The sequence below is a fragment of the Larus michahellis genome, chromosome 12 (genome assembly GCF_964199755.1).
Source record: "Larus michahellis chromosome 12, bLarMic1.1, whole genome shotgun sequence".
Lineage (NCBI taxonomy): Eukaryota > Metazoa > Chordata > Aves > Charadriiformes > Laridae > Larus > Larus michahellis.
The window spans coordinates 16,771,581-16,783,617 of NC_133907.1; the positions used below are offsets into that span (position 1 = coordinate 16,771,581).

Sequence of the window (12,037 nt, forward strand, 5' to 3'; positions counted from 1 at the left end):
CTCTTGTAAGGCAAGAATATAAAATAGTCGTCAAATCTTCACTTCCAGGGCTCCGAAGGCCCCGGCACGGCCACAGGAGGGACCCAGCTGTGGGAGGGGGAGCGGGCCCGGGGTGCCGGGGCTCCGCGGCCGGCTGCCTGCCCTGCGGCCGGGACGGGCCGAAGGGCCGTTCCCGCTCCCCGCAACGGGGGCTGCCGCCGCTTCCGCCGAGGAGCGGCTCTGCCGGGCCTCCCCTTTCCCCACAAGGGCTCGCTTCACCTCCCGGCCGCTGCCCCCGCGCCGGGACGGGGACCGGGCCCAGCGGAGCCACACACCGCCTCCGCCCGGGCCCAGCACTGCCGAGGGTCGCTCCCGGGCCTCCCCCGACGTGGGGTCGGCGGGACCCCACCGAACACCACACTCCCACTTGACCCCTCTCCCCCGCCGTAGCGGGAGCGGCGCTCGCCTTTGTCACGTGTGGCGCGGGACGCCGCCGCGATTGGCGGAGCGGGGGCGCGGGCGTGTGACGTTACGCGGCGGCCGCTTCCGGGCCGGCGGCGGGGCCGGGTCCGGTACCGGTATCGGTGCCGGGGCAGGAAGGCGGGAGGATGAGCGGCGCGCGGCGCAGGGAGGAGCCGCCGCACGCGCAGCAGCACGCGGTGGCCAACGGCGGAGCGGCCGGTCGCGGGTCGGTGTGGGGCAAGGCGCTGCGCAGCGACTCCGCCTGGCACGACAAGGTGGGGCCGGGGGCGCGGCGGAAGCTGGGGGGGGGCTGCTCTCGCCTGGCGGTACCGGGGCCGGGGGCTGGTGCCTGGCCGGGGGCCCCGGAGGCGCGTTTGAGGGCAGGCGCAGGCCGCGGCGGGGCCCGGCCCGGCGGTCCCGGCCCTCTCAGGTGCGTGTGGAGCGGCGGCGGCGGCCCCGGAGGGCCTGCGGGAAGGAGCCGGGGGAGGCGTCGCTGGAGCTCGTTTAAATCCCGTCAGCAGGGACGCGGTGCCCGCCACGCGGCAGCCTGTGGCGTGTGTCACCCGCCGGAGCTCCGGGCCCCGCGCCAGGGCGGCCGGGCTGTGCCTGCGGCTCGGTGGGTGAGGCAGGGGCCTCGTCGGTAAACACGGCTCTCTCGTTCAGCCGGGACTTCCACACGGGACAACCGGCGCACGGTGGCTTTGTGTCCTTCCTTACCCGGAGAACTCGCCCTCCAGGTGCTTCCTGAAGGCAGATGGGGCACATCTGTTGCGCTGCGGCCTGCGCCAGACGCAGTTCTTCTCGGCTGTTTGGACGCGGAGCCAAAGCACACCCAAGCTGCCTTTATGTGAAGATGTCTGCCCTGGTTTGGGGTGGACAGGCCACTGAAGCTGAGGTCTCCTCAACCTCTCCCTCCAGGGAGAGAAGGATCAGAGAGAAAGTGACTTAAGAGTTTAAAAGAAACTAAACTACTTTAATGAGACGTTAATAGTAAAATAATAAAAAGAAAAGATAATAATATCAAAACAGAAGAAAATGAAATATATACAACATGTACAAAACCAATGTCAAGCTCCCAGGATGAGGATCACTGGGAAAGTCCCAGACTGGACTCGGCATCAGACAGGAACTGGATTCCGGATCTGGGTTCAGGAATGCACGGATGGGGATCAAAGGCAGACAAACAGAGTCCTCCTCAGACACCGACCATTGAAGGAAGAGGGCTGACCCTTTGATCCCTCAGCTTTTGTACTGAGCACGGGGCAGACGGGATGGAATACCCTGTTGGTCAGGTTTGGGTCACCTCTCCTGTCCACTCCTCCCTGCAGCTGGGACCCCTCTACACTCTTCAGCTTCCGACCCTCCAACGAGGCAAATAACGAAGCGAGCTGACCTTGGGTGTTACAGCAATAAGTATAAGCAAGAGCCTCTCTGCCTACCATTCCTTGGCAGGAATTATAAACATCGGGTCTCATCACTCTGGAAGCAGATACTGTCTGAAAAACACACCGTTAATTTCAGAAAGTTCAGTTAGTTGGAAGAGGCTTAGCTGAAAAGTAAAATTACCAAAAAGAAAATCGGTTCTGTTTTACCTTAAAGCAGGACGTTACCTCAGTTAAATTTGGCTTTTATGTTAAACTCTTCTAGGATTAAATAAATATTTCCTTTGTGTAATTAAAAGAAAACTAGAAATGTAATCAGCTTTAAGAAGTTGGTGGGGGAAATGTATTTGCAAATCCAGCTGACCTGTCCGTTGTGAAGGGAAAGGGCAGCAGCAAGAAAAGGCGTGTGAGCGTTTCTCCGTCACTGTGTCACAGTGCAGGTACGCTCTCACAGAAGAGTAACGTCACGGCGGTTGTTTAGCTGTTTGCGGGCTGCTTTGCTGTTCCTTGCCTCGCTGTATGGTGAGCAAAAAGAGATTTGGTTTCTACGAAACTTCACGGCTGTGCTCAACTTGCATGTTTTGCCCATGTTTGTCGGAGCGAGAAGGTGTCAGCCACCGACTTCCCAGTGTTTTTAGCTCTAGTGAAGCCCTTTTTCCTGGGCATATCTCCCGCGTGCTGCAGTGCTCCTGGTCACTGCTTCGTCCTGCTGCTGCCACCCAGCAGCGCACCCACAAGGTGCTGTGAGCTCCGGCAGCATCCCAGCTGCTGCTGTGTGCCGAGCACGGCCTGGGCACAGGTGGGTGGAGCGGGAGGAGCGGGATGTCTGCTCCCTGGTTTGCCGCCTTTGCCTTTCAGCGTGGGGAAGGCACGGCCTCTGCCCTGTGTTTCCTTGGGGGACAGACGTGAAACTGTGTCGCTTTTTTCTTAACGGTCGCTGTTGCTCGCAGAACTTGTGGGGCTCTGCTGTACTTGACCTCATCCCCCTCTGACAAACTGGGCAGGCATTTCAGAGTGAGCGAGGGGAGCAATGACAGGCTGCGCCAATGTTTTGGTGTGATAGGATATGAGCTGAAATGACTGAGAAACGTAGTGACTGAGAGAAACGACCACATCTGACATGGATTCTAGTCTTCCACTTGGAGCCAAACAACTTTGCACATCCTACAGTGAAGTCGCGAAGGGCGTCGGTGTCTGGGGGTATGCTGGGGCAATCCCATCCTTGGGGAGGCTGTAGCAGAAGTGAATTTTATTCGAAGCGTGAGTCAGCGTGGTCCAGCTGAAATACTTACGGTTGTGTGGGCACTGTGGGTGAACAGGAATGACCAGTTCGGTGCCGCTCTGAAAGAGCACAGATGCACTCGTAGTATGTGTGAGATACGGTTTGGGCTTTGGAGTTGGCGTTGAGTACTGGCTGCCGGTAGCACTTCTTTCTGGGTAGGGCCGGGCCCGGGGTGCTGAGAGTGGCTATAACGGTCTTAAAGCATTAACAGTTCTTTAAACTTTTATTCCAGAGAATTTTTATAGACTTGAATCTTTAGTAAACAAGGGGACTAGGTACTTGTTCACTTCTTGGTTCGCCCGTCAGAGGACAAAGCTATGTATTTAATTTGGAAGCAGAGAAGGCCAGGGTGCACGACACCATAAGCTGCTTTCATCTGCTCCGAGTACAACATCTTATACTGTGAATGGAAAACTAAGTGTGTTAAACTTTCACTTTTCAATTATGTGATGCTTTAAAAAAAGGAAACATAGTAAATGCCAAAATCTTTCTTGTGCTTTATTTCCTCAGGACGAGTTTTTAGATGTGATCTACTGGTTCCGGCAGATCATTGCGGTTATTTTGGGAATCATCTGGGGAGTAGTTCCACTGAAGGGATTCGTGGGAATAGCAGTGTAAGGTTTATTTCCTTTTCTGTCTCATGTACTGTCCCACATTTGGACTTTACTTGATGTCTGTTTTAAACAACGGGCTGGCCAAAGGCAGTCTCTGCCTGCCATGCCTCTTAAAGCCAGCGTTGCATTCCGGACTGTTGTTTGTCATGAATTTCATACAAATCATAACACGTCTTCATCAGCCTCTTTCTCGCTCCTCAGCCTGATTAATGCTTTGTAAAAGAAATATTTTTTTTTTTATTTTATTTTGTTATTCTTAAAAGGGGCAGGGGTAGAAGAAGGGAACAAGAGGTTCAGTTGACTCGTGAAGTGGCCTGTTCCTGTGAATGGGGGCTATGAGTCTGGTGCCTAGTGTGGCCACCTGAGGAACAAAACCCATAGAGCTGAAGGTGTGATAGTCCTTGCCTTTGAGTCAGGAGCCCTCCTCGGAGAGGAGGTTCTGTCAGCAGGCGAGAGGGGCAGCTTCTTTTTGAAAAAGAAAAGGTTTCTTCAGAACACCAAAGACCGTAGGTGACAGGCAGGCAGAGCGGCACCGCTGGCAGTGCTCCTGCAGCGCTCCCAGCTTGCCAAAGCTGTTCTTTCAGCCACGGTGGGGGGGGGGAAGGCAGTGCCTAGAAGGGTACGTACGCAGCAGCTCCCCACCAAGACTCGGGATTCAGGTCACCTCCCAGCAGGTGTCCAAAGGCCGCAGTGAGCACTCTTGAGTTATGAAATGAAAATTTGTTTGGCTCTGGCACGTGTCTGAAAGCCTCTGGAGGGACACCAGAGATGGGAAGATGTGGCGTCTGCTCTGGGGAGTCTCTGTTTGCAAATCACAGAATTTTGTGTCTCTACCTAGTCAAGCTCACAATCTCACAGCTTTTCCTAGGGAAAATCGACTTGTCATCTTGTCCCTCCTCCTGAGTGTCCTGGCCATGGCAAGAAAGTGGAGGGAGTAGCAGCAAGTGTCTCTTAAGGAAAAAAAGTTTGAAATTTAGGGAAAAGGAGCTGTAACACAGTACTGCTCCACCAGGAACTCGATAGCTACATGCAAACAGTTAAATCTAAAGTGCTCCCGGCAACAGATGTGGAGTAGCTGAGAAGCATTGTTCTTACTTAGTCATCCATTAATTCACAAGGCACCTTCAGGTACCTAAGCCAATTCCTGTGCTGTTAATAAGAAATGAAAGTGATTTGGCGTACAGCAGAAAATCTAAAAGCTTCTAGAACCATGTGTGTGGTTTCTGTGTGGTGTGTTGTTGCACGGCGGCTCACAGCGTGCTGCCAGTCACTGAACTTGTGCGTACGCCTTCCCGTACGGCCCTTCCTACACCGCCTCCTTTCCAGGAAATGCGCCTGTCGCTTCCCAGGTTGCCCCAACCCTAAGTTGGGGTGGTGTAAAGCCCGATGCATCTAAGGACAATCACGTTGTATTCTCTCTGTTGCAGCATAACTGTTGACACAGGCTAGAGAGTGCTGAGTTGTCTCAAGTTGAACCCCAGTGCCATGGCTCTGAGGGCGGTACCGAGTCTTCTCTGGTTCTTCTCTCTAAGTCACTGTATTTGGTCATGGGACACTAACAGGGATCTAAGACTGAGCATGGAATCTAACAGTCTTCCCTCTTAGCAGCCTCCCAGTCGAGCAGCACACACGAGGAAATTTGGTTCTGTGTGGGAGCAGGACTGCTGCTGATCTGCAGGGTAGGAACGCTTGCAGGGTTTGCAGATCTGCCGATACTTCCAGCTTTTGCCTGCTGTCTAGGAGTAGGTGAACTTCTTCCAAACCTGGCACGCTATGGCAGGCTGACCCAAGGTGCTCTTTTAAGATGCCTGGGAAGCATTACAGGAACAGTGGTCCTCTTTGCTTCCTCTCTGCTGTGGATGAAGGATGTTCCACTGCTATGTTGCTGTAGGGCATGTTGGATACCTGCCCCCTGTGTCACTGAAATGATGCTTCCTAATCTCTTTCTTCCAGGTTCTGCCTGATCAATGCTGGTGTTCTGTACCTCTACTTCAGTAGCTTCCAGCAGATAGATGAGGAGGAGTATGGCGGGACGTGGGAGCTAACAAAGGAAGGATTCATGACATCTTTTGCACTGTTTCTGGTAATGCCTCTTGTTTTCTTTACGTTGATCAGTGAATTGTGTTGGTACGCTTTCTGAAGGAAAAGACCTGGAAGAAAAGCAGGTGAGGAGGTGCGCTGATAAGAGATGTGTTCACGTCATCTAATAAGTGGAGTTGAACGGGAAAGAAAATCCCTGAATCTCATGGCTGCTGGCTATGAAATACAGTATTAATGTCTGGGATTTCTCCGTAGGTAAGGACGCAGGAACAGGCACTTGCACTTTTGCATCTACCACTTAACTCTTATGTCTCCCCATCCTCCATTGCAGATATCTTGCTGGGGTTCCTCTAGAGCTAGTTACACCCAAACCGGTGTTTTGGGTGTCTGGTTTTTTCCCTTACTCCCCTCCCCCAAGTCTGAACATGCACAGCACTTGATTCGGTGGTGTTTCTAAATCACTAGAGGGGACTGTGGTGGGATTTTAACGTGGAGAGGCCAGTCACCTCAGACGGCAAGCAATAAGAATGCCGCTGCTTGTGGCACGTGGTGATCCTGACGTCTCTCCGAGACCATCTCAAAGCTGGAATTCAGTCCCCAGTCCTCTATGGAGAGCAAGGCGTGAGGCTTGTTTTCTGTGTCTGAACCCTCTCCAGAGGCATCAAAATAACCTTCGCTTCCTTTCCTCTCCGCAGGTTGTCTGGATAATCTTCTATACTGCCATCCACTATGATTGACGCAGTCTGCAGCTTTTGCCTGTTAAATCAGTTGTCAGTAAATGGAGAAGGTTTTAATAAATCATAGTCTTTAGTGGACTGGTGGGAAGGTGGGGGAAGTCAAGGCAACCCCCTTCTGTACCAGTGGTCTGATTAGCCTGGAAGAGCCCCAACTCTTCTGCTGGAGAAGTCCGTCTCCGTTTTATATATCCGTTAATTGTTGGAACTATTAAAAAGCCATTGGAATTTTTGGAAGTGGTTCAAGACTGTTCAAATTTTGAACTTGCTGTGACTCTAGCCAGTAACTCAGTCAAATTCCTGTGTGCTGAAGGTTGAATCTGTTAATTTAATGTATGTATGCCCTTCTGTTTGAAATCTGTCATTAAATCCTGACTCGTCTTCCATTGCTGTCCTTTAGACAAACAGTTTTTAAAAAGCAGTCGTAGGCTACGTGGGAGAAAAGCACTGCAGCATCCAGGATATGAGTCGAGTGGCTGTCCTTAGCGTGTTTTTGTAGTAATCGGATCTGATTTGATTAAACAGACTGTGTTGTTACCATTTCTAATATTTTTTGTTTTACTTGCAAATCAGCTGACGACCAGAATTTTTAAGTGGTCCTTGCCGAAGACAAATTTTTAAGCAACTTTGCTAGAAAGAATTGTGATTCGCTTGGTTAACAAAGGTTTAACTCGAGGTGCATTCAGGAGGCATAGAAGCTCCGCTGCATTCTGCTAGCCTGACTACTAAGTGCCAGTGCATACCTCAGAGCTTAGTAGTCTTGAAGGACGGTTATTCTGGAGATACCTTTTTAAATGTTAAGCATTTAAATTCTTTTTTTGGTTTGTTTTTTTTTTTGTTTTTTTTAAAGCTCTTGAATTCAACTGCTCCTTGTTAATAAATGCAGGAGACTAAGACACAATTGAGGCAGCTATTATCTTAAATGCAGAATTACTAACTTGCAGATCAAGCAAAGTACGTAGCCTCTGGTTTGGGAGGTGCTTTTTATGAGTTGATCACTTCATAGCTCAGTTCCTCCCTTCTTGTGCATCAGTGGGGGACTCTCTGCTTTAAGATATTTTTGAGGACATATCTTCCAGAAATAGTTCTTGGGAAACACGCACAGTCCTTGTTCTCGTCAGAGGACCTTATAGTCTTGTTGCCATGTGGTCCTTGCTTTTTTAAACAACGGCTCAGGCACCCAAAGAGAGTCCTGACCTAAAGCTGCCTTATAGTGAGGAGTTGATAGTTCTACCGTGCTCTTGCTGAGAGTCTGCGTTGCTTCCTCGCTGATGGAAGTTCAACAGCCTGCTTCGCACACGCGAGTACGCAAAGCCAGGGATCTAAATCTCTTAAGTGCTGAGCTGGGGCTTCACCTCCATTCTTAACCAGGGAAAATGCTGTCTGTTCTCGGTGGAAAAAAAACACACCTGGCTGTTCCAGGGCCTTGAGATGCCAAGGGAAGAGTGCAATAGCAGACAGTTCTGCTACTTGTGAGTTGCCAATTTAAGTAAGTGATCTCAAATAAAATCCTATATTTTCTCCTCCCCGTCCCCAAACTTGCTCAGTCTTTGTCTGACGTTTTCTTTTCCTTTCAGCTGAAAGCATTAATTTCCCACAAGAATTGCATAGCCTGCTAGTTCTAGGTCACCCTTTCCTACTGGCATTTTTTTGCATCTTAGCTGCTCACAGCCATCAGCAAAATCATTGTATACTTGAAATGCTCTAATAAATGTCGCCTGGATAATCCACTATGCAGCTTCTGTATCCTTTGGTCTTTGAAGTTGTGCAAAATGGTGGGAGTGTGGGATTCCTTTAAGAGTTTGGTTTTTGGTAAATTCCTAAGCAAGTAGCTCTTTGGGATTCTCGGGTCTCTTGTGCTGCAGGCTTGAGTCCTGCACTTCTAGAAGGGGCCAGAAGCATTCGTAGTGGAAGTAGCAGCTAATGCTTAGATCCATGCTTTAATGGGTGATTAAGCAGGTTAAGCCAAGCGTTGCCTCCACGGAATCTGTTCTGCTCCTTCAGCAGCTGTCCCTGCCCTGCGACACGCAATCGTGGCAGAGCCACTGCTGCGCTGCAGAGCGCCCAAGACCGGTCCAGAGCAGGGCTTCAAGCCCCGCTGTAAAATGTGCAGAGTGAAAGACTGAAGAGCCGGGGAGTTGCTTACCTGCCCCTTTGCTTTATTCCTCGCTTGCCTGCAGTCCCACCAGCTGAGTTTCTCGATCTTTGCAGTTCTCTACCGTTCTAGTGGCTGGAATCTGAGGCAGAACCTTGAGTTGAGGAGGATCCGCTGTTGAGGATGATCATGACCGTGTGGAAGAGACATTGGTGTCCGGATCTCCTCAAGGCTCCTGGTAACTAAATTAGTGATTGCAGTTGCTCAGCTGAAAGCTTTTAATCTCTTAAGGTTTCTGTTTTAAGGGGTGCCTCAATGGCTAGAAGCAGGTATCCCCAGTGCTGGTCACTACAGCTATGGTGTCTGCCTCCAAAGAAATGAGATTAATTTTAAGAAGCTCAAAGGGATGTGTCAGCCTGTAGAACGGAGCAGAGCATCTTACAATGATGATCACTGTAAAAACAAGGGGTTTTTGCAGAGGTGTGAGAGATCGACACAGGAATGGTCTAACAAAGAGCATGAAAGTTGAGTGGTAGGAGCACAGAAGAGCAGCAGCTGACAGGAGGAGGGACTGCACTGGGGGGAACAGGGGCTTGGGCAGCACCTCTGTCCTCGGCAGTTTTGGTATTGGCACAATGAGCAGGATTGCTCTGCACTCTCCTCTCCTCGAAGGGCGGGTGACTAAACCCATGGCTGGTGGGGGGTTCTGTGCTACCATGGAGCAGTGACAAGGGAGAAAAATATCTTTCCTGTGCTGGAGAGCTGAGCTGCGGCAGCCACAGCTGTCGGGAGATGGTTCCACCAGGAGGCTGCATCCCTATGGGGTCTACGTGACAGTGCAGAGGAGAGGCTGTGCTGCCTGCAGGCTCTGTGAAGCTCACTGCCAGCTGCAGACCTGGAGGAACATCCCTTTGCTTTTACCAAAAAGAAGCCAGTCCCCTGCAGGAAGGAGAGTGAGATATTTCCTGGCCTAACCTCATTGTGAGGAGACGAGGAAGCATGGAACCGGCAGAGAAGTTTCTTGTGGTCTTTCTTGGGCTTCAAGCGTAATATCCATTAAAACTTTAATTCAAGGTATTTTGGGCGTTAAAGGGAAAAAACGGCGTGGGTGCAAAGGTGTGCTAAGAGGTGTCGAGAGGTGGTTGTGCGGCTGGGCATCTTGTGTCTTGGCAACATCAGTCGTCAGACCCCAGCTGGAAAAGCTGCTGCCCGCCGCGGGGTGGCTCCGCAGCGGGGACGGCTGAACATGCAGAATGATGTAAAGTTGTTACCTGTGGTTTTGGTCCAGCAAGGGAACGTTGGTGATGTCACTTGTCTTTAACAGTGCTTGGGGTGTCTGTAAAGCCAACGGTGCCTGTTGGTGCTGGGAGCGCACCACTGAGGAGCCTCTGTCCCCTCCGTGGCGGTGTCATCGCCCCTGCATTACCCCAGCTTGATTTCCAAGCTTGCAAAGGCCGTGCTCAGAGCTGCTGGGATTCAGTCGCCTGAAGGTGGCGGAGCTGATTGGGCTTGGTTTGCCAGAAACACAGGAGTAGCAGAGGCTGGGTTGGTCTGGGGCAAGCCGGGTCTTGAAATCCCAAGCAGCGGGACGTAAAGCTTTGCCTTTGAGCACTGCTAAGTGACACGTATATCTGACAACTGGGGACAGTGTTTGCCGAGACCTTCTGGGACAGCGGTGTCCCTTGCCCACGCTTCCTAAGGCGTTTCATTTCAAGGATATCTGCTAATACTCTGCCAGGCAAATGGGTGGAGGAAGATGCAGTATGCACAAAGCTCCTGGCCGTGGAGGAGCTGCTTTGGTGGGGAAGGGACCTCCAAATGCTGGGGATGGGAAGGGTGGAGAAATGGCTGAAAACGGAGCAGGCTGAGACTGGCGCGCAAAAGCCAAACTTTCCAAATTATCGTGGCTATTTAGTTAATAACTGGCAGTGCCCATCATGCCCTCAGGCTGCTGGAGAGCATTAGCAAAACCTTGCCACTGCCAGAGCAAAGGAAGGTTTACATCTCCCCGTGTTAGGGGGCTAGTGGAGCTGCTCACGCAAGGAAGAGCAGGGGGCATTATTTGGCTCCTTGGAAGATGCTAAAGTAGGACACGTACCTCTCAGGTGACTTCCCAGAGCCAAACAGCCCAGCACTCAACATGCTCCATCTCCCAAAACAACAGATGTCCAGGACAGATCAGGGCAGAGGATGGATTTTTCAGATCTGGCAGCTGAACAGCCAAGCGTGTGTGCCAAGCTGAGGAGGAGGGGACAGTGTTGTCATGGGGGAAGTAATTCACACAAACCTGAAGCATTTTGCTCAGCCCAGAATGAAACAACTTCTTTCATCTTCCAGTTATTTTATTGGTGTTTTTTAGGCCAACTTCTGAAATAAGTGTAGGGGGAAAATGAAATGTTTCAGCCTGTTTGATTTCAGAAATGGCCATGCAAACCAAGCCCCCCCTGCTGTAGGTATTTCAATCAAAACTCCGCCAAATGGGAGCTGTTGGTAACCACAGCTCAGGTTTGCCCCAGTTTGGGCTGTGCCTGTACCCCTGGCTTCGTGCCGGCCGCGCTGCCAGCCAGCCTCAACTCGCCCCAACACACGTGTTGGTGCTGTGGGGGCCAGCAGCAGTGAGAGCCGACGGTGCCAGGGCTGAGACCCGCCAGCTTCACCTCCAACACCAACCAAAACCCATTGTGCTGTGGTCTCCAGCTCTTGTCTCCAGACGTCCATGTTGGAAGGCCAAGATGGCTGTGAGAGAGAGCCCACCAGGCTGCTCCGGGGCAATGTCATGGTGTCTCTTGATGACAGTGTCCCACGAGGTGTTGGAACTCCCTTACCACTGTGGTAACGGGTGAAACGGCAGCGAGCGAGCTTCCCTGATAGAGGTTGGCCTGAATAAGTGATCATAGAATCATAGAATGGTTGGAGTTGGAAGTGACCTTAAAGAACATCCAGTTCCACCCCCCTGCCCTGGGCAGGGACACCTCCCACCAGACCAGGTTGCTCCAAGCCCCGTCCAACCTGGCCTTGAACCCCTCCAGGGATGGGGCAGCCACAGCTTCTCTGGGCAACCTGGGCCAGGGGCTCACCACCCTCACAGCCAAGAATTCCTTCCTAATATCCAATCTAAATCTACCCTCCTTCAGTTTGAAACCGTTTCCCCTTGTCCTATCATTACACTCCCTGATGCAGAGTCCCTCCCCATCTCTCCTGTAGCCCCCTTCAGGTACTGGAAGGGGCTCTAAGCTCTCCCCGGAGCCTTCTCTTCTCCAGGCTGAACCCCCCCAGCTCTCTCAGCCTGTCCTCACAGCAGAGGGGCTCCAGCCCTCAGATCATCTTTGTGGCCCTCGGCTGGACCCATTCCAACAGGTCCATGTCCTTCTTGTGCTGAGGGCTCCAGAGCTGGAGGCAGCACTGCAGGTGGGGTCTCCCCAGAGCGGAGCAGAGGGGCAGAATCCACT

The 12,037-nt window shown here is 51.9% G+C and overlaps 1 protein-coding gene across 2 annotated transcripts; it reads left to right on the forward strand.

Annotated features, from left to right (window-relative positions):
* Nucleotides 1-471: 471 nt before the first annotated feature.
* RAB5IF (RAB5 interacting factor) lies at nucleotides 472-8,226 on the forward strand. Of its 2 annotated transcripts, XM_074605131.1 has the most exons (4): nucleotides 472-716; nucleotides 3,616-3,719; nucleotides 5,673-5,802; nucleotides 6,455-8,226. In XM_074605131.1, the coding sequence occupies exons 1-4, from the start codon at nucleotides 588-590 to the stop codon at nucleotides 6,494-6,496; spliced, it is 405 nt and encodes a 134-aa protein (XP_074461232.1). In that variant the 5' UTR covers nucleotides 472-587; the 3' UTR covers nucleotides 6,497-8,226. The 2 variants fall into 2 exon arrangements, with proteins under 2 accessions (XP_074461232.1, XP_074461231.1); XM_074605130.1 differs by lacking the exon at nucleotides 6,455-8,226 and having other exon boundaries at nucleotides 481-716; nucleotides 5,673-5,996.
* Nucleotides 8,227-12,037: the final 3,811 nt, after the last annotated feature.